Source organism: Mercenaria mercenaria, chromosome 9 (assembly GCF_021730395.1).
Source record: "Mercenaria mercenaria strain notata chromosome 9, MADL_Memer_1, whole genome shotgun sequence".
Classification (NCBI taxonomy): Eukaryota; Metazoa; Mollusca; class Bivalvia; order Venerida; family Veneridae; genus Mercenaria; species Mercenaria mercenaria.
Window position 1 is genome coordinate 65,611,672 of NC_069369.1, and position 23,095 is coordinate 65,634,766.

At 36.9% G+C, this 23,095-nt stretch overlaps 1 protein-coding gene across 4 annotated transcripts in view; it reads left to right on the plus strand.

The window, feature by feature from the left end:
- LOC123547328 (serine/threonine-protein phosphatase 2A 55 kDa regulatory subunit B alpha isoform-like) overlaps nt 1-23,095 on the plus strand; it is a 48,474-nt gene that overhangs the window by 18,347 nt on the left and 7,032 nt on the right. For 3 of the 4 annotated variants that reach the window (XM_045334342.2, XM_045334341.2, XM_045334340.2), the window contains 6 exons: nt 389-457; nt 4,054-4,151; nt 12,164-12,332; nt 14,519-14,809; nt 15,320-15,484; nt 22,113-22,374. In XM_045334342.2, the coding sequence (XP_045190277.2) occupies nt 389-457; nt 4,054-4,151; nt 12,164-12,332; nt 14,519-14,809; nt 15,320-15,484; nt 22,113-22,374 (1,054 nt within the window). Of the gene's footprint in view, nt 1-114; nt 290-388; nt 458-4,053; nt 4,152-12,163; nt 12,333-14,518; nt 14,810-15,319; nt 15,485-22,112; nt 22,375-23,095 lie in introns of those variants that run through there. The other variant, XM_045334343.2, reaches the window with a different exon arrangement.

Here is a 23,095-nt window from a genome sequence, read left to right on the forward strand (position 1 = left end):
AAGCTACGTTACTGAATAGGCAAAAGCAATCCAAATAGCAATTAGTTTCCTGTATCCGAAGTTACCGCGTAGGAAATATTGGGATGAAAGCGGGAACCAAGTGTCGGTTACGTCATTGAAAATTCTCAATAGCCATAGTGCGCCATTTTGAATCCTAGGAACTGAATTAGGTTGGGTAAATCCGTTTTCATCGCGGGTAATAAAGATGTAACTATCTCAGTCCATAGTACATACTTTGGTCCAGCTTATTTTTGGTTAGTTGAGAGGTTATACGTTTCCGGAATGGCGGGTAAGAGCAAATTTCATACTCTTGGATATTTTGCCCGTTTTACTATTTTTTTTTTAGCCTGTAAACTATGTCAGTGAAATATTCTTGATTTCTTTTTAGGCAGTGGTGGAGAAATTCAGTGGTGCTTCTCGCAAGTTAAAGGAACAATAGAAGAGGATATAACGGAGGGTAAGTTTGTACGCTATTATCGGCTCGACCCTGCAGACAAACGGCGGAAACGGTCAAACGTCCTTCCAAACTAGGACGGTGGGTGTTGTTACAGTTGTTAGGTCAGTTCAGGTTAGGCACTGTGCTCATTACAGAAGTATTGATCCTTATAAATTTATTACTATCTGTGTATATTTTTATCTATACATAATTTCTACTTTAATTACTGCATATATTTTTAAGTTTAACAATTTATTCACTACAGTATCAGTTTTGGCAGTGGCTACGATTACGGTACCGTAATCCTAGCCTCCGGTTCTAGGATTACGGGAGTTCAGTATTCCTAGACAACCCTATGAGAATAGGCTAGGATTACGGAAGTATTTAAGAGGCATCAAATTTATGTTAGGACATGCATAAATGACATTGTAAACTTACTCATTTCACTTAATTTCACTAAATATTTCGTGCTATCGATCGGGCGTTTTGGGTTAGTATAATCTTAATGGCGGTGGGCAGAAATATGGAATTATCTATGTTTCGTATATACCTGCATTTTTTTCATCAAGTCACCACAAATGGTCTTTAATAACATATTATATGGTTATAAATCATAAAATTCAAAGTATAGAATTTTTTTTTAAATCTAACTTTGACACTCATATTTCTAATATATTTCCGCGCGCCACCATTAAGATTATACTTACCCAAAACGGCGGATAGAAAACGCGAAATAATAAGGCAAGCATGAAACATTAAGTGAAATAAGTTAGTTTACAACATCATTTATGCGTATCCTAACATATACTTTATGCCTCTTAAAATACTTCCGTAATCCTAGCCTATCCTCATAGGGTTGTCTAGGAATACGGAACTTCCGTAATCCTAGAACCGGAGGCTAGGATTACGGTACCGTAATCGTAGCCACTGCCATCAGTTTTATAGTTTTACATTAAGAAGTTGAATTCTCTTGCAATGTACATGGTCTTACAAAAGTTTTTCAATGCAAAAAGTAGTTTTTGAAAGACCTCAGACAATGAAAGCTCTTGAATTATAATTCAATACTTGTTGGGTGCCATTATGTGTTTTATGTCATAGCATTAGGAAAGGTAACTCTTGCAACAGTGTACGAAATTCAGATTTGAATCCAATAGCCCGTTCGGGCTACCAGATTAAAAAATTTCCAAGCCCGGCACCAATTTCACTAGCCCGAACTTTAACACCTTAAAATACATAATTTTTGCACCATATAACATTTTGTTTTACAGACATCTCTATATGCATGTTTGAAGTAATAAAAAAGACATACAGCCAGTACATGTTTGCCATGTTTTTGAAAAATTTTAACTCGAAATACTCCAGTCCAGATCAGCATCGTCAGAGTCCAAAAGCATCGGACATGACACTCCTTGCCAAAACAAAATCTAAACTGTTATGCCCGATTTTTTAGGACCCGCACTCGCCAATTACTGCAACTCGGACTGTTGACAATTTTAAAGATGTAATACCGAGTGCTGAATACACATTACACACATGCTGATAGCATAATTTAAGCTCCACCTACTGCAGGTACTTGTGAGATTTTCGCGAGAAGTGTGAAAGCTAATCAAATTATCCGTTACGCTAGAGATGATTGTATTCAGCCAATTAGCGCTGCGGTTACGTCTTTGACACTGTGTTTGATTGTCAACCGCAAGAGTGCAAAAACCAATAATTCCATAAGCGTTTCTCAGTCTGGAAAATCACGATGCAGTACTCGTTTAATTAGCATGTTTTTTTTAAACAAATGAGAAAAATTCGGTAGCCCAGTCGGGCTTGTACCTGTGGAAAATCGGTAGCCCGAGCTGAAATTTGGTAGCCACGGGCTGTCGGACTACCGTGAATTTCGAACACTGTTGCAAACCGGCTGCCTGCAAACCCTTTATTCAGGATTTCAAAACCTGATTCCAACCTGTCGGACCAACATTAGGAAAGAGTCCTTCTACCCACGCATCATCAGGGAATGGAACACCTTACCTAATAGCACCATTTCAGCATTGAGTCTTGAGGCCTTCAGTGTGAACATCAAAACGCTGTTTGTTTTTAGATTAAGACACTGTAAATTTGTAAAGCACAAGTGTTAATGAAGAGTTTTTAACTTTTGGACTTCTATCTTTCGCTTACACCCTAAACATGGCAGAATAGTCAACTTATTCATGGAGGCCGTTAACTGGTAGAAGTAGAAGTAGAAATGTCTACCCCAAAAAAAAAAAAAAATGGAATCCACAAAATTGTATTTAAATTGGGGGCTCAAGCTGTTGAACCTTTTGGTGAATTTGCAATAATTTTTGCTGTGGCGAATAAAAATCTCAAGTGGTGAAAATGGAACATTCTACATAATTGTGTGTTCTAAATCGCAGTCTTTGAAAATTGACTGCTTCTGGTAATTAACCTACGATTTGGATTATAAAAACCAATTTTAGTTTAATCATATTTTATTGTATATATATACATATTCAATACGCACACATACAACAAGCATACATAAATACATCAATGTAAATATACAAAAAGGTTGGGCCAGAAGTTGTAACATTATTGGGGCCCTCCCCTGACAAAGCAGACTATATGTTATTTAGAAATACTGTCATTATGTGATATATGTGAACAATCGCTTATCAAATCAAGAATTGAAAAGAGAAAAAAAAAGAAAATATAGTATCATACTGAAAAAAACAACAGCAAAAAACATTTATATATTAAAGAAAAGCGATTGTCCAACAGGGAAAGCCACATTCCAAAAACCCAGTTTTCCAAAGCGGTAACCCACATGACATCACACACAGGCAAACCTGCTTTGTGTGACAAAAATAATTGAACTGAAATTCACACACATTTTGACACCTACATAAGATACTATGGTTGAATGTAGTGCTGATAGTTCTGTTTTATCCTTGGAACAGTGTTGAATACCAGTAGACTGGAAGGAGCAGTTTGTTTTCCTATATTTGACATGCGGAATTGAACATTAAAGAATCCTGTTTGAAAATACTTCCAGGCAATAAGTAGGTGATACCGGAAAATAGGAATAAGTAGAAAATTATGAACTGCTCCTATTAGATATTTAAAAATTAACCTTGAGAATGAAAATAATGTTGATGTTGCAAATGGACACATTAATGGCATTTATGCTTTCTACAGTTTTGGCTTGTCTGGGCAGAGATGTTGGTTGACACTGCTGATGGACCAGGCCACAAAGTTTCATGCTTGGCCCTTGGCTAAGTGTTAATTCATATCCCAGTTTCTGAGATGTTTATTGTCAATGTAGTTTTATTTAAGGAGAGGATATATTTATTCCGCTTCTGTATGTCCTTCCTTTATATAATTGTCTTGTGTTGTGTTGATTACAAAAAAGTTACTAATCATTTTGTGTTTAATCGTTTTTTTCCCCCTCTTTTTTGGATTGGTTCTGTTGCAGGACCTATTCCCATTTGCAAAACAAAAAGAACAAAATTCACAGACACAGTGCATGTTTTCTGCGAATTGCATTTTTTCAAGACTGAATTTTAGTATCATATTCTCCCAGAAGGGTTGTAAGAAAGACTGTGTGTTCATACTTGGTATCCTTTTTCCTTCAGCTGATATAATTTCTTGTGTGGAGTTCAACAGTAATGGACAGTTGCTAGCCACAGGAGATAAAGGAGGACGTGTTGTGATATTTCAACGCGATGGCAAGGTACTCTTTGAATTTAATATGCACAAACTTTGGCCTTACAAAAGCTGTCTTGAATATAAACTTGCTTGTTTGTGAAAATTGTACTTAATTGGAATGTTGATGCATTTTTAGCTCGACTATTCGTAGAATAGTAGAGCTATTGGACTCGCCCATGCGTCCGCGTCCCGATTTGGTTAAGTTTTTGTATGTAATCTGGTATCTCAGCAACCACTTGTGGGAATGGATTGAAACTTCACACACTTATTCACTGTGATAAACTGACTTACATTGCACAGGTTCCATAACTCTGTTTTGCTTTTTTACAAAATTATGCCCCTTTTTAGCTCGACTATTCGAAGAATAGTCTAGCTATTCTACTCACCCTGGCGTCGGCGTCGGCGTCACACCTTGGTTAAGTTTTTGCATGCAAGTACATACAGCTATCATTTAAAGGCATATAGCTTTGAAACTTATTTATTCTTTTTCTAGGACAATTACCAACCTCACTGGGTCAAGTCCCATAACTCTGACATGTATTTTGAGCAAATTATGCCCCCTTTTGGACTTAGAAAATCCTGGTTAAAGTTTTACATGCAAGTTACTATCTCCAAAACTAATGCAGATATTGAATTGAAACTTTACATGTGTCTTCGGGGTTATAAAACTAGTTGATAGCACCAAGTCCCATAACTCTGACCTTCATTTTGGCCAAATTATGCCCCCTTTTGGACTTAGAAAATTCTGGTTAAAGTTTTGCGTGCAAGTACATACAGCTATTACTAAAAGGCATATAGATTTGAAACTTATTTTTTCTTTTTCTAGATCAATTACCTACCTCACTGGGACAAGTCCCATAACTCTGACATGTATTTTGGGCAAATTATGCCCCCTTTTGGACTTATAAAATCCTGGTTAAAGTTTTACATGCAAGTTACTATCTCCAAAACTAATATAGATATTAAATTGAAACTTCACATGTGTCTTCGGGGTTATAAAACTAGTTGATAGAATCAAGTCCCATAACTCTGACATGTATTTGGGCAAATTATGCCCCCTTTTGGACTTAGAAAATTCTGGTTAAAGTTTTGCGTGCAAGTACATACAGCTATTACCAAAAGGCATATAGCTTTGAATCTTATTTATTCCTTTTCTAGGTCAATTACCAGCCTCACTAGGTCAAGTTCCATAACTCTTAACATGTATTTTGAACAAATTATGCCCCCTTTTGGACTTAGAAAATTCTGGTTAAAGTTTACATGCAAGTTACTATCTCCAAAACTAATGCAGATATTGAATTTAAACCTAACATGTTTCTTCGGGGTTATAAAACTAGTTGATAGCATCAAGTCCCATAACTTTGATATGTATTTTGGTCAAATTATGTCCCCTTTCGAACTTAAACTCTTTTGATATTTAACATTTTGGGTAATAATTTCCTGCTTCTGTGACAATATTTCGAATAGTCGAGCTTGGCTGTCTTACGGACAGCTCTTGTTTGACTTAGAAATTTTTGTAAGCTGGTATCTCAGTAACCACTTGTGGGAATGGATTGAAACTCCGCACACTTATTTACTGTGATAAAATGACTTACATTGCACAGGTTCCATAACTCTATTTTGCTCTTTTACAAAATTATGCCCCTTTTTCGACTTAGAATTTTTTGGTTAAGGTTTAGTATGTAAGCTGGTATCTCAGTACTCACTAATGGGAATGGATTGAAACTTCACACACTTGTTCACTGTCATGATCTGACATGCACAAAGCAGGTCCCATAACTTTATTTTGCTTTTTTACAAAATTATGCCCCTTTTTCAACATAGAAATTTTTGGTTAAGTTTTTGTATGTAAGCTGGTATCTCAGTATCCACTAACGGGAAAGGATTGAAACTTCACACACTAGTTCACTGTCATGATATGACGTGCAGTGCAAAGGGTCAATAACTCAACTTCGCATTTTACAAAATTATGTCCCTTTTTCAACTTAGGAGTTTTGGGTTAAATTCTTATATGTAAGCTGATATCTCAGTACCCACTAATGGGAATGGATTGAAACTTCATACATTTGTCCACTGTCATGAGCCGATAAGCACTATGCAGGTTCCATAACTCTGTTTTACTTTTTAGCTCGACTTTTCAAAGAATAGTCTAGCTATTCTACTCACCCTGGCGTCGGCGTCACACCTTGGTTAAGTTTTTGCATGCAAGTACATACAGCCATCAATTAAAGGCATATAGCTTTGAAACTAATTTTTTCTTTTTCTAGGTCAATTACCAACCTCTCTGGGTCAAGTCCCATAACTCTGACATGTATTTTGAGCAAATATTGCCCTCTTTTGGACTTAAAGTTTTACATGCAAGTTTCTATCTCCAAAACTAATGCAGATATTGAATTGAAACTTCACATGTGCCTTCGAGGTTATAAAACTAGGTAAGAGCAGCAAGTCCCATAACTGATATGCATTTTGGTCAAATTATTCCCCCTTTTGAACTTAAAACTCTTGATATATAAGGCCTAAAAAAAAAATATGTTTGTTTCCTGTAACCCGACCGACCGTAAGTTTTTACCGCCGACCGCAATTTTTTTATGGGCTGAAATTCGAGATTCTGATCATATCTTTATTGATTATAGGGATAATTTAGTTGTACCCGACCTCGTCGCGCATAGTCACGAACGTTCCCGGTTCTGTCGACATGAAACAACGTGGCGAAAAGCCTGTTTGTCGGTAGACTCGAGGTTCCGGGTTTTCACCCGCGAAAATCGAGAAGTTTTCTTTGATGCATATCGAGTTCAAAAGTTCTGCCACTTGTCAATCAAAATCTCGGTGAATTTCAATACTGTTCGCCGCCACAAGCGGAAGTATGGCAGTAGGCGGAGCGTCATATACTAATAAGCTACTGACAGATGTCAATCACGCCACGCGCCGACTGACACGTGGTTATCTCGCGGTTTGTATCTAGTACTTCATTATGAAAGGTGTTTATTGATCAAGGTGTAAACGTTAATTGCTAAACAATTCGTAGAAGAGCAGTCTATTATCATGTTTGTACCACTTGTTCAGGGGTCACGCTGTCGGTTGCACTTGAGCCATTGGCGACAAAAGATTAATTGTGGCCCCGAAAATCTCTAATTGGCAAAAACGGCCCGAAGCTATGTCTGTCTGCAAAACTATGAACTTTGCCTGTTACACAATGTTTACTGTAGAAAGGGAATCAGTGTAGAAAAAAAACTTGTATGAACAACATCTGTTATTGAAAGGCGGGAGCAAATTTTCAACAATTTTATTTGATTAGTAATTTAAACAGGCCTCGACCTTAGCGGTGGACCGTTGGACCGACGCAACCAAAAATATTGGCAGGTCCACTATCAAAAGTTGGGTAGACCGACGGTCAACCAATTTTCAGTCACGGTCTGCAAATAAAATAAAACCCTTAAAAGTGAAAAAATAGGGGTGGTGGGGGTGGGGGATCGTATCCATATCGGCGAATTCACAAAACGAAAGTTGATTTTGCCTTAGTACGGCATTCTACAGTTATAAGCATTGGCGAGTTGAAGTCAGGATAGCACGAATGGACTACTCCACCGATCGGGTGAGTGGTTTTTACGTGGTAACTTTACCAAATTGAGTAATTACATCAGGCAAAATTACATGGATTGACTGGAATTTACCCGCGAATCGTAAAACTATCAAAACGTCATGCTGGTAATTTTCCATTCCACAGCACGTGCGCCCTATCGTAATACTTAATTTACTTTTGACACAAAAAACGCGCGTAGTGCATTCATTTTTTAATATAATTGCTTCAGATATTCAACACCGCTTGAGAACTAATACAGTTTGAATTCTATAACAATTTTGATAAGATACCGACAGGAATGTAGGCAAAATTCTTTTAAAACGATCAAATTTTCATATAATGTTTTGTAAAATTTCAAACAGCGCGATCTTGATTATTTATTTCCTTTTTAAAGTAAATAAACGGTACATACTATGGTAATAAAATTCAGACTTTTGACCAGAAAATACAAAAAACACAATTAAAAAATCTTAAATAATGAAAAAGCGGCAGCAATTTAAATACATGGAGTAAAACGATTTTTTGGCAAACAGATTTCTGTTAGCACGGCAGAATAGGTTACGTGACCTCATGAACGTAAATAGAAATGTGGTTTTAAAATGAGGCAATATGATGTCGTTGCGATTTTTAATAAGTTTTAAATGAGTCTTCGTACATATATTTTTTGACACAACACTTTGTTAGATATTCTTCTCAAACAATAATGTAAATTTCTTGAGGCAAATAGGTCAGCATCGTTCACGTCTGACACCTTTACATGTCAGTTTATTCGGGATATTGCACATTCGCTTTTAAAAATTAAAGAAAAACTTTTTTACTGATTTCTTCTCAACAATTAAAGGAATCGAGAAAGTACGATCAGACAGCGATGTGTCACATGGCGTGAAAACATGACGTAATGCAATGACAATCTCGTGGAAACTATACCGCTTTGATCTCCACTGCAGATGCCACAATAACCGACATACTTCTTTTAGCTCTTTGAGGGGGTGTTAATTGATGATGAAAACGAGGCCAATTACTTAGTTTATCATCAGAATGATTACCGATTATTGTTGATGTTTTGTTTTTTTTTTCACTTTCAACACTGGTGCTGATTGTGTCCATATTTTGGGACACTTTTCAAAATAATTATTTTTCGGGATAACAGATTGCTACAGTCTTCCATTTTTAATTATTTAGAAATAAGTCCTGTTTCTTTGAGTCATATGAAGTTATGACGTCTACAGCATCACAATTTATGAGATAAAATTGGAGGTCCACTAAAGTCTGAGCAGGTCAACTAGATTTTAGCAGTTGGTGAACCTGCTGGCAACTGTTGAAAAAAGTTGAGGTTGAGGCCTGATTAGGCAGTTAATTGGCGATAATAAGGTTACTAAACACTGAAATGTTCTGACACCTACTAAAAAAAAAATTAAAAAAAAAAAAAAATTCCCTACCTACCGACCCCCATTTTTAGCTCATCTGATGTTTTGAAAAAAAATGATGAGTTATTGTCATCACTTGAGCGGTTGTCGGCGTCGGCGTCGGCGTTGCCTGGTTAAGTTTTATGTTTAGGTCAGCTTTTCTCCTAAACTATCAAAGCTATTGCTTTGAAACTTGGAATACTTGTTCACCATCATAAGCTGACCCTGTATAGCAAGAAACATAACTCCATCTTGATTTTTGCAAGATTTATGGCCCCTTTTGTACTTAGAAAATATCAGATTTCTTGGTTAAGTTTTATGTTTAGGTCAACTTTTCTCCTAAACTATCAAAGCTATTGCTTTGAAACTTGGAATACTTGTTCACCATCATAAGCAGACCCTGTACATCAAGAAACATAACTCCATCTTGCTTTTTGCAAGATTATTGCCCCTTTTGGACTTAGAAAATCAGTTTTCTTGGTTAAGTTTTATGTTTAGGTCAGCTTTTCTCCTAAACTGTCAAAGCTATTGCTTTAAAACTTGCAACACTTGTTCACCATCATAAGTTGACCCTGTAACAGCAAGAAACATGACTCCATCCTGATTTTTGCAAGATTTATGGCCCCTTTTGGACTTAGAAAATATCAGATTTCTTGGTTAAGTTTTATGTTTAGGTCAACTTTTTCTCTTAAACTATCAAAGCTATTGCTTTGAAACTTGCAACACTTGTTCACCATCATAAGCTGACCCTGTACAGCAAGCAACATAACTCCATCCTGCTTTTTGCAATAATTATTGCCCCTTTTGGACTTAGAAAATCATTTTCTTGGTTGAGTATTATGTTTAAGTCAACTTTTCTCATAAACTATCAAAGCTATTGCTTTAAAACTTGCAACAGTTTTTCACCATCATAAGTGGACACTGAACATCAAGAAACATAACTCTATCCTGCTTTTTGCAAGAATGATGGCCCTTTTTAGACTTAGAAAATCATGGGTAGGACAATATTTCTATTACACAAAAAAAAAATCAGATGAGCGTCAGCACCCGCAAGGCGGTGCTCTTGTTTTCAGCATGTTACAGGAAACAAACATATTTTTTTTTTATGCCTAACCTTTTTGGGTAATATTTTCCTGCTTCTGGGACAATACTTCGAATAGTCGAGCTTGGCTCTCTTACAGACAGCTCTTGTTTACTAAATTATGCCCCTTTTTCGACTCGTATTCATTCAAGCGACAAGGCTGTTGAATAGTCGAGTGTTGCTGTCCTCCGACAGCTCTTGTTTTATCTCCACTAAGAATAAGGAGGGCTATTGCACTTGCCCTGGCATCGGTGTCTGGCGTGGGTTAAAGTTTTTTTATGAAGTCCGCTGGTTACGTCAGATATTTAGTTGAAACTTGCTGTACTTGCACATAGTGAAAGTTTACGCTAGTGTGACAAAGACATGCAGATATATTGAATTGAAACTTTGTCAGTTTTTAAGATGAATAAAACATGGTGAAATGTGCATGTCCCATAACTCTGCATTGTATTTGGGCAAAGTTATGCCCTTTTATAGTAATTTTTACACCCATTATCAGGGGTGGCAAAATCTGATTTTGACTTGCTTGTTCGTTTTTGTCAGTTGCTATTTTGTACTTGTCCGTATGATAGTTATATAGTAAATTCTGGTCAAATTTCACTTGTCCGTACAAGCTTTGGGACAACCTGGACAATACGGACAATTGAATTTGCCACCCCTGCTGCCATTTTTGAAAAAACATACTTATTATGTGATGGTGCATGCGTCTGTCTCTCCATGCGTCTTGTCATAATTTGTGTCCAGAGCATAACTTTATAACAATTAAAGGTATTGACTTGAAACTTGGCATATTAGGTTGATGGCGATGAGACAATGTGCTGAGGGTTTTAACCAGCTCTCTAGGTCACAAATTGAGCTAAATAGTCAAAACTGTCTTATCATATTTCATGTCCAGAGCATAACTTAACTGTTGAAGAAATTTGACTTCAAACTTTGGATGAAGGTAGGTGATGGTGAGACAATGTGCAGAGTACATGAACTAGGGTGGTAGGTCAAGGTATTGACTTGAAACTTGGAATAAAGGCAGGTGATGATGAGGTGATGTGCAGTGTAACAATGTACATTACAAGCCGTTTCTCCCCCCCCCCCCCCCCCCCCCCCCCCCCCCCCCCCCATATTTGGACAAAATATTTCTGCTCCAATAAAAAATGTTTTACCTACAACCTTCAAACAGTGTGCCAACAAGAGACAGCTCTTGTTTATAGTAATGATGTTTTATGGACAGGTAAACTGATTTTGTGAAACCATTCGAAACACAAATTTAAAAAGAATAAGTCTAGGAGAGATCGTGTTTGTACACAAATCCGTTGTATATTCTATTTTTAGAACTGATAAGACCAAGATCGGGTGGGCAGACGCCGAGCGACTATGTTTTTTGTTAACAGTGATGTTTTTCTAACTGCTTAAATTTTCTTAAAACATGAATAATATCAATAATTTTTTTGATCAATGGAAAAGATATAAAACAAGCAATTTATTGATAACTTCTAATTATTATTTCGAAATACAATGCATTAATTATGAACGCTTAACTTACAGTGTTTTTTCTAAAAGTTTGGAGCATCGCTACGTTGCTATTAAAATCATATGTCATTTAAAACGGTAATTCATTTTCAAAAGATATTTGAATAAGAAAATATGAACATCGTAAGCATTTCAAAACTTTCTGAATTTTTAAAATCCATAAATGAATGAAAAAGTTATTAAAAATTAAAAATTCCGATCCCATACACAAACGATGTAAAAATATTTTGTTTTGCCCACCACCAGATAAACAGGTGTTGATGTGTGATGTCAAGGCGATCTCTCCTATTGCATCATTAGATATGGTAAGTGTGACTGTACACTACTACATAGCATGAACCATGGTGGAGTGTTAATTCTTATCCCTGGACTCATCAGTTAGCATCAATCTGTAACAGAACTGTTGTTAACTTCTGGAAATCCATGGTTTTGCCTTTTTATTTCAGGGTAATCCACAGTTTACCGGTGCCCGTGGGGAATACAACGTGTACAGCACATTCCAAAGTCACGAACCAGAGTTTGATTATTTGAAGAGCTTAGAAATAGAGGAAAAAATCAACAAGATCAGATGGTTGAAGAGAAGCAACCCAGCAAACTTTCTGTTGTCTACCAATGGTTTGTTCACACTTCATTGCTTAGGGATTGTCTTCCATAAAGATTCAAGCTTAATTGTACAGCCCTCTAGTTTTTTTCCCCATTTGAAGTTTGAATTCTTAAGTGGCCCTAACTTTTTAGCTCACCCAAGTACAAAGTGTTCATGGTGAGCTTTAAGGATAGTTGGATGCCCGTCATTGGTCTGTCAGTCCTCCACAGTTTCCATAAAGAACATCTCCAAAACCTCTATGCTCAAGTTTCAACAAAACTTCACAGAAACGTGCCTTGGAGTGTCCCCTTTTCAAATTCCTTCAAATCCGAAAGGAAAAACTTTAAAATCTTTAAAAGAAACTTACTACCATTTTGAGATAATTTTACAGAAATGTTCCTTTGGTGGCTCTTTACCAATTCCATAAAATCATTCTGTTTCGATAAAAAAAACATGGCCCCAAAGCGGGCTGAGCTAGTTTTCTCGATATGGTTGCATTGGAAACTGATCTGAAACTGCAGGTTCCTTTTCAAGTAATTTCAAAGCTGTGTTCTTTAAGTGGTGCTCTTCTAAATTCCTTAAAATCATGGTTTTGTCAAAAAGCATGGCCACCAGGGAGTGGGGCTAGATTATTTTATATGGCAGGGTTTTCACTAGCAATTTCAAGTTGCAGTCCTGGGACTCCCAAAGCTGAAAAAGTTGCAGTCCCAACTACTGACTAGACTTTTCGTCAAAACACAGGCCTCTAATTTGTACTGTCAGATTAAATGTAGACCGACAGACATTTTGTAATCACAATTCTTCACCGAAATATTGTTAAGATGAGATAAAAAGGTAAAGGTAAAATAAGTAAAATGTAGTCAAAAATTAATGTTGGACAACCTCCCCCCCCCCCCCCCCCCCCATCCCTGATGTTTTTGGTCTTCCTGGACGAAATCCTCCTGTGAAATTATCAAGGTGGACAAAATCCCCCTTGTGAAAATATCAAGTTGGACAAAATGCCTCGTGATAACTTTTTCTTAACCTTTTTATTTCAGAATGGAAACGTATATAAACATACAGTGAAAAGAAAATATATGAACAATTATTCTTATATTTTAATGCTTATTAAGAGCATAACGTTAAAACATTCGGTCTAAAATACATTAAGAATGCACAGTATGTCTATGATCAACATATTGATAAATGCTACTTCAGTAACATCAGCGATTTTGCAAAAAAATAATCACGTTACTAAGACCGACATCGACAGCATCTTAAAATTACTTGGACATTCATAATTAAGCGTAATTATCACATTTTCTAAAAAAAAAAAAACATCTTGAAAACTGCTTGGTAATTAGTACGTGAGAAAACAATCGAAGTTACTTCAAATACTACGTAATCCGTCGTAAACAATTAGAAATTGTCACCTATGCAATCATGCCGACAATCACATGTATATTCGAGTTGATCATACACATGCTATCTCGCGGTGTAGTGGAAACGGGCAACGCTGATTGGCTATACGCGCCTATCGGTGACAAGCGAGTAACTCCGCCCACATATTTTGTTTTCGAGTCAAACCTTGTGTATTCGCAGGTTTACGTAATCAATTAATTTTCATTGCGTCTTACTGCAGAAACGTGCGTCCGGGGACTCCCAAGCTGCAATAAACACGCGTATACCGGGACCAATTATGCGTACAGGGACGCCGATTTCGGCGTTTCCGAGAACCCTGTATGGCTATATGAAAAACAAAAAGTTTCTCCTCTTTTCTGAAGGTTCAATGGCAGCAATGTTTATTGGGTTACCCTGTACCAAACATCTTCCAAGCCATGAAAATCTTCTCTGAGACCACTTGGCTCTGAAGCTGCTGACCTAAATTAAGTATCCTACATCATTTGAAACCCTGCATTGGATGGAGAATCTTTCCATGCGAGGGATGTCATACAGTTAGCTTGCATTTGGTTGATACCCAGGTGCCTACAAGTACCTGAATTGCTGAGAGGGGCAATTTCATTGTTGAAGCTGGCAAGAGATCAGAGAGTGTCAGCCAACGAAACAAAGAAACAAACTAAAAACAGATTCAGGAAGAACCACATAGGAATAAAGTGTAATATTTATAATTATTTTAAGGTAATGGTAGTAGAGGAGAAATGGACGTAATGTGAACTGTTATTGTGTTCAGATGCTGACGTAGTAGTTTCGATTATATCATGACTTATTTCTATTCCAGATAAAACAGTGAAGTTATGGAAAGTAACCGAGAGAGACAAGAGACCTGAAGGTTATAACTTGAAGGATGATGCTGGTCTCTTGCGTGATCCAACTTCTATTACATCATTACGGGTACCCAGCTTCAAACCAATGGAGCTACTGGTTGAAGCAAGTCCACGACGTATTTTTGCCAATGCTCACACCTATCACATCAACTCAATCTCAGTGAACAGTGACCAAGAAACGTACCTGTCAGCTGATGACCTGCGCATTAATCTTTGGCATTTAGAAGTCACTAATCAGAGTTTCAGTATCCCTTATATTTGCATTTCTTGAGAAAGTTGATCGAAGTCCCTTGCCTTGTATATTCTGTATAGCTAAATTTGTCTTGTGATATTTTGTGTAGTGAGAATTGTTCCGTCAGTCCCAGGGGATTAGTTGAGGCCATATCCCATCAGCACTTCTGGAGGGATTCTGCGGATGCTGAGTGCTGTTCTAGCATGAAACTGGTGAAAAGTAAAATTGTTGAGCCTTTATTTTTCATCCTGCAGTTGTCATAATTATGAATTACATGGCCGTAAAACTTTCATGTGCCGTCACCAGGGTCAGAGAAAACACAAAAGGAGAAGTTTTAGCGGCATGTAATCTCTAAATACGGGTTTATATTTTCATGACAACAGTTACAGCAGTTTGGGGCTTTAAGTTTTGTTAAACATTTCTACAAATATTGGGTCTTCATTGCAAAGGTATATAGAAAATTATGAATTAATATATGTCTAAAGGTCTTTGAGTGGGAATAAATTCCTTAACCTTGTAACAGATATAGTAGATATAAAGCCAGCCAATATGGAGGAGCTTACAGAGGTGATTACAGCTGCCGAATTCCATCCCACTGAGTGTAACCTGTTTGTTTACAGTAGCAGTAAGGGAACTATACGTCTCTGTGATATGCGTGAACAAGCTTTGTGTGACAAACATGCCAAATGTAAGTATACCCATAGTTCTCCTACTTGTAAAACAAAATGAAGTTGTAAGGGTGGTAGAAGTTACCTGTACTAAAAACTCATTCATATCAATAGAAAAACATTGTGGAAGATTATCCAGGATAACTTAAGGTATTGGTTCTTTAACTTGCATGGGTGAAAGTTTTCAGGAATACTCCGGAAGTTCCGGATTTTCCATCTCGGCCGGGATCGTTTTTCGTTTTTCCAAATCGTCTAAATTCGGGGGGAGGGGGGGTGTTGGTATTGTGTCATCAATCAACAAAGCTTGAAAAATCAGTCGATCAGCGACAAACACAATCGACTCTGTTTATCATATTTGCCGTTTGCAGCGCATCTCGCATATCGTCAATATGTAACGACAATTTTGATTGGCCCGCATAGGCGCTGTACTTCAATGAAAACAGCTGTTACGTTTTTCATAAATTTTACATGCGCCGAAATGTTCCCGCGCGTCAGAATCTGCAGCATGCATTTCTCGATTTCTTGCATGCACATGTAGCCGCCTCGTTTATTGCGAGTTATGTCTTATACGAGTATTGGTGGGTTAAAGTCGGGATAGGGACGAGTGGACCTCTCTGTATGCTCATCCGATCGGACGCGTGGATTTTACCTCGTAACTTTACCAAATGCAGAAATTACATCCCTAAAAATAACCTGGTTTGACTGGAATTTACCCGTGAATCGTAAAGATATCAAAACGTCATACCAGTAATTTATCCACGAACACGTGCGACCTATCGTAATAATAATATCTAATTTAGGCCAGATCGCCGTTACTTTTGTTTATCGACACGTACACAAAAAACGCGCGTAGTGCATTCATTTTTAGCTCACATGTCACAAAGTGACAGTGTGAGCTTTTGTGATCGCGCAGCGTCCGTCGTGCGTGCGTCCGTGCGTGCGTGCGTAAACTTTTGCTTGTGACCATTCTAGAGGTCACATTTTTCATGGGATCTTTATGAAAAGTGGTCAGAATGTTCATCTTGATGATATCTAGGTCAAGTTCGAAACTGGGTCAACTGCGGTCAAAAACTAGGTCAGTAGGTCTAAAAATAGAAAAACCTTGTGACCTCTCTAGAGGCCATACTTTTCAATGGATCTTCATGAAAATTAGTCAGAATGTTCAACTTGATGATATCTAAGTCAAGTTTGAAACTGGGTCACGTGCCATCAAAAACTAGGTCAGTAGGTCAAATAATAGAAAAACCTTGTGACCTCTCTAGAGGCCATATTTTTCATGGGATCTGTATGAAAGTTAATCTGAATGTTCATCTTGATGATATCTAGGTCAAGTTTGAAACTGGGTCACGTGCTATCCAAAATTAGGTCAGTAGGTCTAAAAATAGAAAAACCTTGTGACCTCTCTAGAGGCCATATTTTTCAATGGGTCTTCATGAAAATTGGTCAGAATGTTCATCTTGATGATATCTAGGTCAAGTTGGAAACTGGGTCATGTGCGGTCAAAAACTAGGTCAGTAGGTCTAAAAATAGAAAAACCTTGTGACCTCCCTAGAGGCCACATTTTTCAATTGATCTTCATGAAAATTGGTCAGAATGTTCATCTTGATGATATCTAGGTCAAGTTCGAAACTGGGTCACGTGCGCTCAAAAACTAGGTCAGTAGGTCTAAAAATAGAAAAACCTTGTGACCTCCCTAGAGGCCATATTTTTCAATGGATCTTCATGAAAATTAGTCAGAATGTTAATCTTGGTGATATCTAGGCCGTGTTCGAAAGTGGGTCATGTGCGATCAAAAACTAGGTCAGTAGGTCTAAAAATGGAAAAACCTTGTGACCTCCCTAGAAGCCATATTTTTCAATGGATATTTATGAAATTTAGTCAGAACGTTCATCTTGATGATATCTAGGTCAAGTTCGAAACTGGGTCACTTGCGGTCCAAAACTAGGTCATTAGGTCTAAAAATAGAAAAACCTTGTGACCTCTCTAGAGGCCATATTTTTCCATGGATCTTCATGAAAGTTGGTCTGAATGTTCACTTTGATGATATCTAGGTCAAGTTTGAAAGTGGGTCACATGCTTCAAAAACTAGGTCATTAGGTCTAAAAATAGAAAAACCTTGTGACCTCTCTAGAGGCCTTATTTTTCAATGGATCTTCATGAAAATTAGTCAGAATGTTCACCTTGATGATATCTTGGTCATGTTTGAAAGTGGATGACGTGTGGTCAAAAACTAGGTCATTAGGTCTAAAAATAGAAAACCTTGTGACCTCTCTAGAGGCCACACTTTTAATGAGATCTTCATGAAAATTGGTGAGAATGTTCACCTTGATGGTATCTAGGTCAAGTTCGAAAGTGGGTCAAGTGCCTTCAAAAACTAGGTCATTAGGTCAGATAATAGAAAAACCTTGTGACCTCTTTAGAGGCCATATTTTTCAATGGATCTTCATGAAACTTGGTCAGAATTTTTATCTCGATATCCAGGTCAAGTTCAAAGCTGGGTCACATGAGCTGAAATACTAGGTCACTATGTCAAATAATAGAAAAAAACGACGTCATACTCAGTTCAAAACTGGGTCATGTGGGGACAGGTGAGCGATTCAGGACCATCATGGTCCTCTTGTTTAATATAATCGCTTCAAATTTTCAACACCGCTTGAGAAGTAATACAGTTTGAATTCTATAACGATTTTAATAAGATATCGACAGAAATGTTGGCAAAAGTCTATAAAAACGATCGAATTTTCATACATTTATTTGTAAAATTTCAAACAGCGCGATCTTAAATATTTATTTATTTCTAAAAGTAAATAAATACTACATTCTATGGTCATAAAATTCAGACTTTTGACAAGAAAGTACAAAAAACAGAATTAAAAAATCTTAAATAATAAAAAAGCGGCAGCTATTTCAATACATGAGTAAAACAATTTTTGGCAAACAGATTTCTGTGTAATGCGGCAGAATAGGTTACGTGACCTCGTGAACGTAAATAGAAATATGGTTTTAAAATAAAGCGGTATGATGTCGCTGTGGTTTTAAATAAGTTTGATAAGTAAATGAATATTTGTAGATGTATTTTTGACACGACACTATGTGAGATATTCTTCTCAAACAATAATGTAAATAAATTTAGGGCAAATAGGTCACTTATCGTTTGACACATTTACCTGTCAGTTTATACGGGATATTGCACATTCGCTTTAAAAAAAAATTAAAGAAGATACTTTTTTACTGTTTTAAAGAACCGAGGCGGTACGATCAGATAGTGATGTGTCACATGGCGCGAAAACATGACGTAATGCCATGACAGTCTCGGGCAACTTTGATCTCCACTTCAGATGCCGTGATACCGCACACTTCTTTAAGCTCTTTAAGGGGGTTTTAACTGATGACGAAAACAAGGCCAGTACTTATTTTATCAACAGAATATTTACCGATAATTGTTAATGTTTTTTCCGCTTTAAACAGGGGTGGGTTGATAATTATTTTTCGGGATTTTCGAATCCAAAGCAATCTAGATCAGATAGGATACAAGAAAAATAATTAACAGCTGCATACTGATAAAAGGAAGCAAGATTCCTGTTTGTTTCATATATTATGTTGGTCCCGGCAATGCAGGACCGAATGTCCGGCCATTTTTGGCAACTTTCGTGATGTCTGGATTTTATTATACACACCTTGTAAAGAGTTCCAATTATAAAACAAGCGTCAACCACGGAAAAGTCACTTTTATAAAAAATACTGCAGTGATGATTACTCGATCCCGTTACGTACCGAAATTTACTTCAACTGTTCGTTTTAAAACATCATTTTAGAGGACCGTTTATATAACTATTCACTCACGTTTTTCATGACTTTCACGTGCGCCTAAAAGTTGCCGCGTCAAAGTTTGCACGGACTTACACACGCATGTCTTGATTTCTACGGTTTGCACGCTTTTTATCTCCAAAGTATCAATCTTTCCACGAGGAACAGGAGGAAGATCAAGATTTCTTTCGGGGATTAACACGCCGTAATTAGGGCTGCACGGGTTAGTGCGTGAAAAATAATGTTTTTACCGCCAGCGTACAATACTTAGGACTTAGAAAGCAAACATGGTAACAAATGGAGATGGGCTTGGCTATCTGAATGTGACACTGATGGTGATGGATGGGGTCTTTGGCTACGAAAACCGGATATTGCAGGGTCTGCATTTTGTGAATGTTGTGCCAAAACATTAAAATATGGTGGCATGAAAAAACAAAAATGTTGCTAGAATTTTCAGGTAGTTTCAGTCTGAATCTTACAAAAATATGTTGAGGGTATATTGTTGAAACAAGTCCTTGACTTAGAAAAGTTACTGTTAACTGAAAATCATGCATTTTGTGCAATATAATAAGTAAATTTTTGGCACACATATAAGGGAAGAATATGGCTGTTCTAAGCGTTCAAAATCACTAATTCTCAGAAGCTTCCGGGGGGCTTGGCCCCCCTAGCGGCCCCCAAGCCCCAAGCAAATTTTTCAGGATTTTCAATATTCCATACTTTCACCCATGAACTTGCACTGTTCAGGTCTCCATTCCTAGTCTGTAGTCTATCTTAAGTCTGGAGTCTGACGCTATTCAGAAGTCCTTCCCTAATTGGTATAGTCTGATCATAGCCAATAGTAATAAAATAAAGGAAAAAGCTTTCTCATGTAGCCTAGCTTAAATGAATAGGTATAAACTTGTGGTTTCTTTGTTTTTTTTTCAAAAGTTAATTAAGTCTTCGTATCATTCTTAAAATATTTGGTCAGAATAGGATGTTTTGTGATTCAGTTTTAAATCGACAGGAATTGTAACAGCTGCGTGACTGAATTGTCAAAATGAAGTTGTTTACCCTGTTTAGACATTTGTGTGCATTGATTGTATATAGTCAGTGTGCAATGATAAATGCAGGAAAAGTAAAGTGTAGGTCCTGTGCAAGATGGACAGTTTGCCATTTTGCCCCATTAACTGCAAACACTGGCATTTGAACTTTAGAAATAGCCCAGTTTTAAAATACAGGTATGATCAAAAAGTAAAGTGCAAATTGCAACAGATTAGTATGTTGTTACCTGTTTAGACATTTGTGTGCATTGATTTTATTTAGTCAGTGTGCAGTGATAAATGCAGGAAAAGTAAAGTGTAGGTCCTGTGCAAGATGGACAGTTTGCCATTTTGCCCCATTAACTGCAAACACTGGCATTTGAACTTTGAAATAGCTCAAAGTATAGACATGATGAAGAAGTATAGTGCAAATTGGAACAGAAAAGTATGTTATAAAGTACATATACTTGTAACCTGTTTAGACATTTGTGTACATTGATTTTATTTAGTCAGTGTGCAATGATAAATGCAGGAATAGTAAAGTGTAGGTCCTGTGCAAGATGGACAGTTTGCCATTTTAGCCCCGTTAACTGCAAACATCGCTAAATTTTTCTCAAGAAATGTAAGTATATCTCTCAACCAAATGCTAGTCTGATGTTTGTAACTTATTATATACCTTAGTATGAATAGTAACAAAATTATATTGGGCATAATTCTGTCACCCAGGCCAGGAACCAAATACGGGAACAAGAACCAGTTATTGAACTGCCATGAATGACTGATTATATATGACATCACTGTTTCTAGCACTACCATGCCTACATGACACTGTGGCTACATTCTTGTGCAAATATAGCTTTAGTCATGCTAATTGTCATTGCAGTTTAATAAATGAGCACTTTCTTAGTTTGCTGCATTTATTCAGACAATTCAATTTGTAATCGGATACAAAATGTGCCATGAAGCTGAGATAGTATTGAAGAATTTATATAGGTTCAAAGATATATATTTACATGAAAGATGATTTGTACCTTATTGTGGTCTTGTTAGAAAGTTAATGTAATGTTGAACCTGACTAACTTTATTCAGTATAGCAAAAATGCTGCAGAAGACATTGTGCCTCAACCTTTGATTCATGTGGGGAGGTTGGCAGTTACTTGTGGAGAACAGGGTTGTACTGGGCACAGAATCCAGGGACACTGGTTCGGTTAACTGCCCGTTGTTACGTAACTGAAATACTGTTGAAAAACAGCGTTAAACCCAAAACAAAGAAGTACCCTGTTTAGACATTTGTGTACATTGATTGTATATAGTTGGTGTGCAATGATAAATGCAGGAATAGTAAAGTGTAGGTCCTGTGCAAGATAGACAGTTTGTCATTTTGCCCCGTTAACTGCAAACACTGGCATTTGAACTTTAGAAGTAGCCCAATTTTAAAATACAGGTATGATCAATAAGTATAGTGCAAACTGAAACAGATTAGTATATTGTTAACCTGCTTAGACATTTGTGTGCATTGATTTTATATAGTCAGTGTGCAATGATAAATGCAGGAATAGTAAAGTGTAGGTCCTGTGCAAGATGGACAATTTGCCATTTTTGCCCCGTTAACTGCAAACAGCTGCATTCGAAGTTATATAGCAGTATCATATCATGGACCTTAAAAGGAGATTTATGATCTCTGTGATAAATTGATAATGGCTTAATAGCTATTTATAAATTTCCCATTATATTCATATAGATATTGTTCTAAATAGTACCCAAAGTGAAAATAAGATACTAAAGATATCAACTTGCTTATGCTTTTGTTTTCTGTTTTCAGTGTTTGAAGAGCCGGAGGACCCTACAAATAGAAGTTTTTTCTCAGAGATTATATCTAGTATATCGGATGTTAAATTTAGTCATAATGGTCGTTACATGGTGACACGTGACTATTTATCTGTGAAGGTCTGGGACCTGCAGATGGATTCTAAACCTATAGAGACATTTCAAGTGCACGAGTACCTACGTAGTAAATTGTGTTCATTGTATGAGAATGACTGTATATTTGACAAGTTTGAATGTGCTTGGAGTGGAAATGATAGGTAAGAATGCCTATGGTATTAAGGATTTGATAAATATTTGACACTTAGAAAATTGAATATCACCAAATCATAGAGATAGAAAGTTGTTTTACATGAAAATTGAACAGCATATGAAATAGGTATATTATTCTAAAAAACTGATTGTCAGTTTACTGATGTATGCTTTTGAGTAGCAGGGCCTCCTCTGCCATTCGCTAATGTAGCCAAATGCTATAAATTCAAAGAACTGGCTACAGGTTTTTGAAAGTGGCGACAAGAATTTTATTAAAATGTGGCCAAATTTTAGCAATGCAGCTTCTATTTGGCAGTTTCTCTCAAAAAAAAAATGGCTACAACTTTCTGAGGCCCTGAGTAGGTCAGTTACCTCATTCAATAAGTAATTACCAATTTATCTGTTCATTACTAATCATAAGCAGGAGCTATTCTGGGTTGAGATAGCCGTCTAGCAGGAGTGCTGCAAGTAGGTGGTTCTATGCAGGTGCCAGCCCATACTAGAATAAACGCCTGGAGGAGCACATGCGTTTGTCCTCCCATCATTAAAGCTGGAAAGTCCCAGTATTACATAAATTATGTTTTGATGACTTGAAACATAAACAACTAAGCTGTCATTTAATGGATGTCCTGCTTTCTCCAGGTTGGATTTTCAGGTGAAAAGATTACAGATGTAATCCAGTTTTGATTATCATTTCTTGGTCATTGTGTTAAAAGTGGAATTATGCAG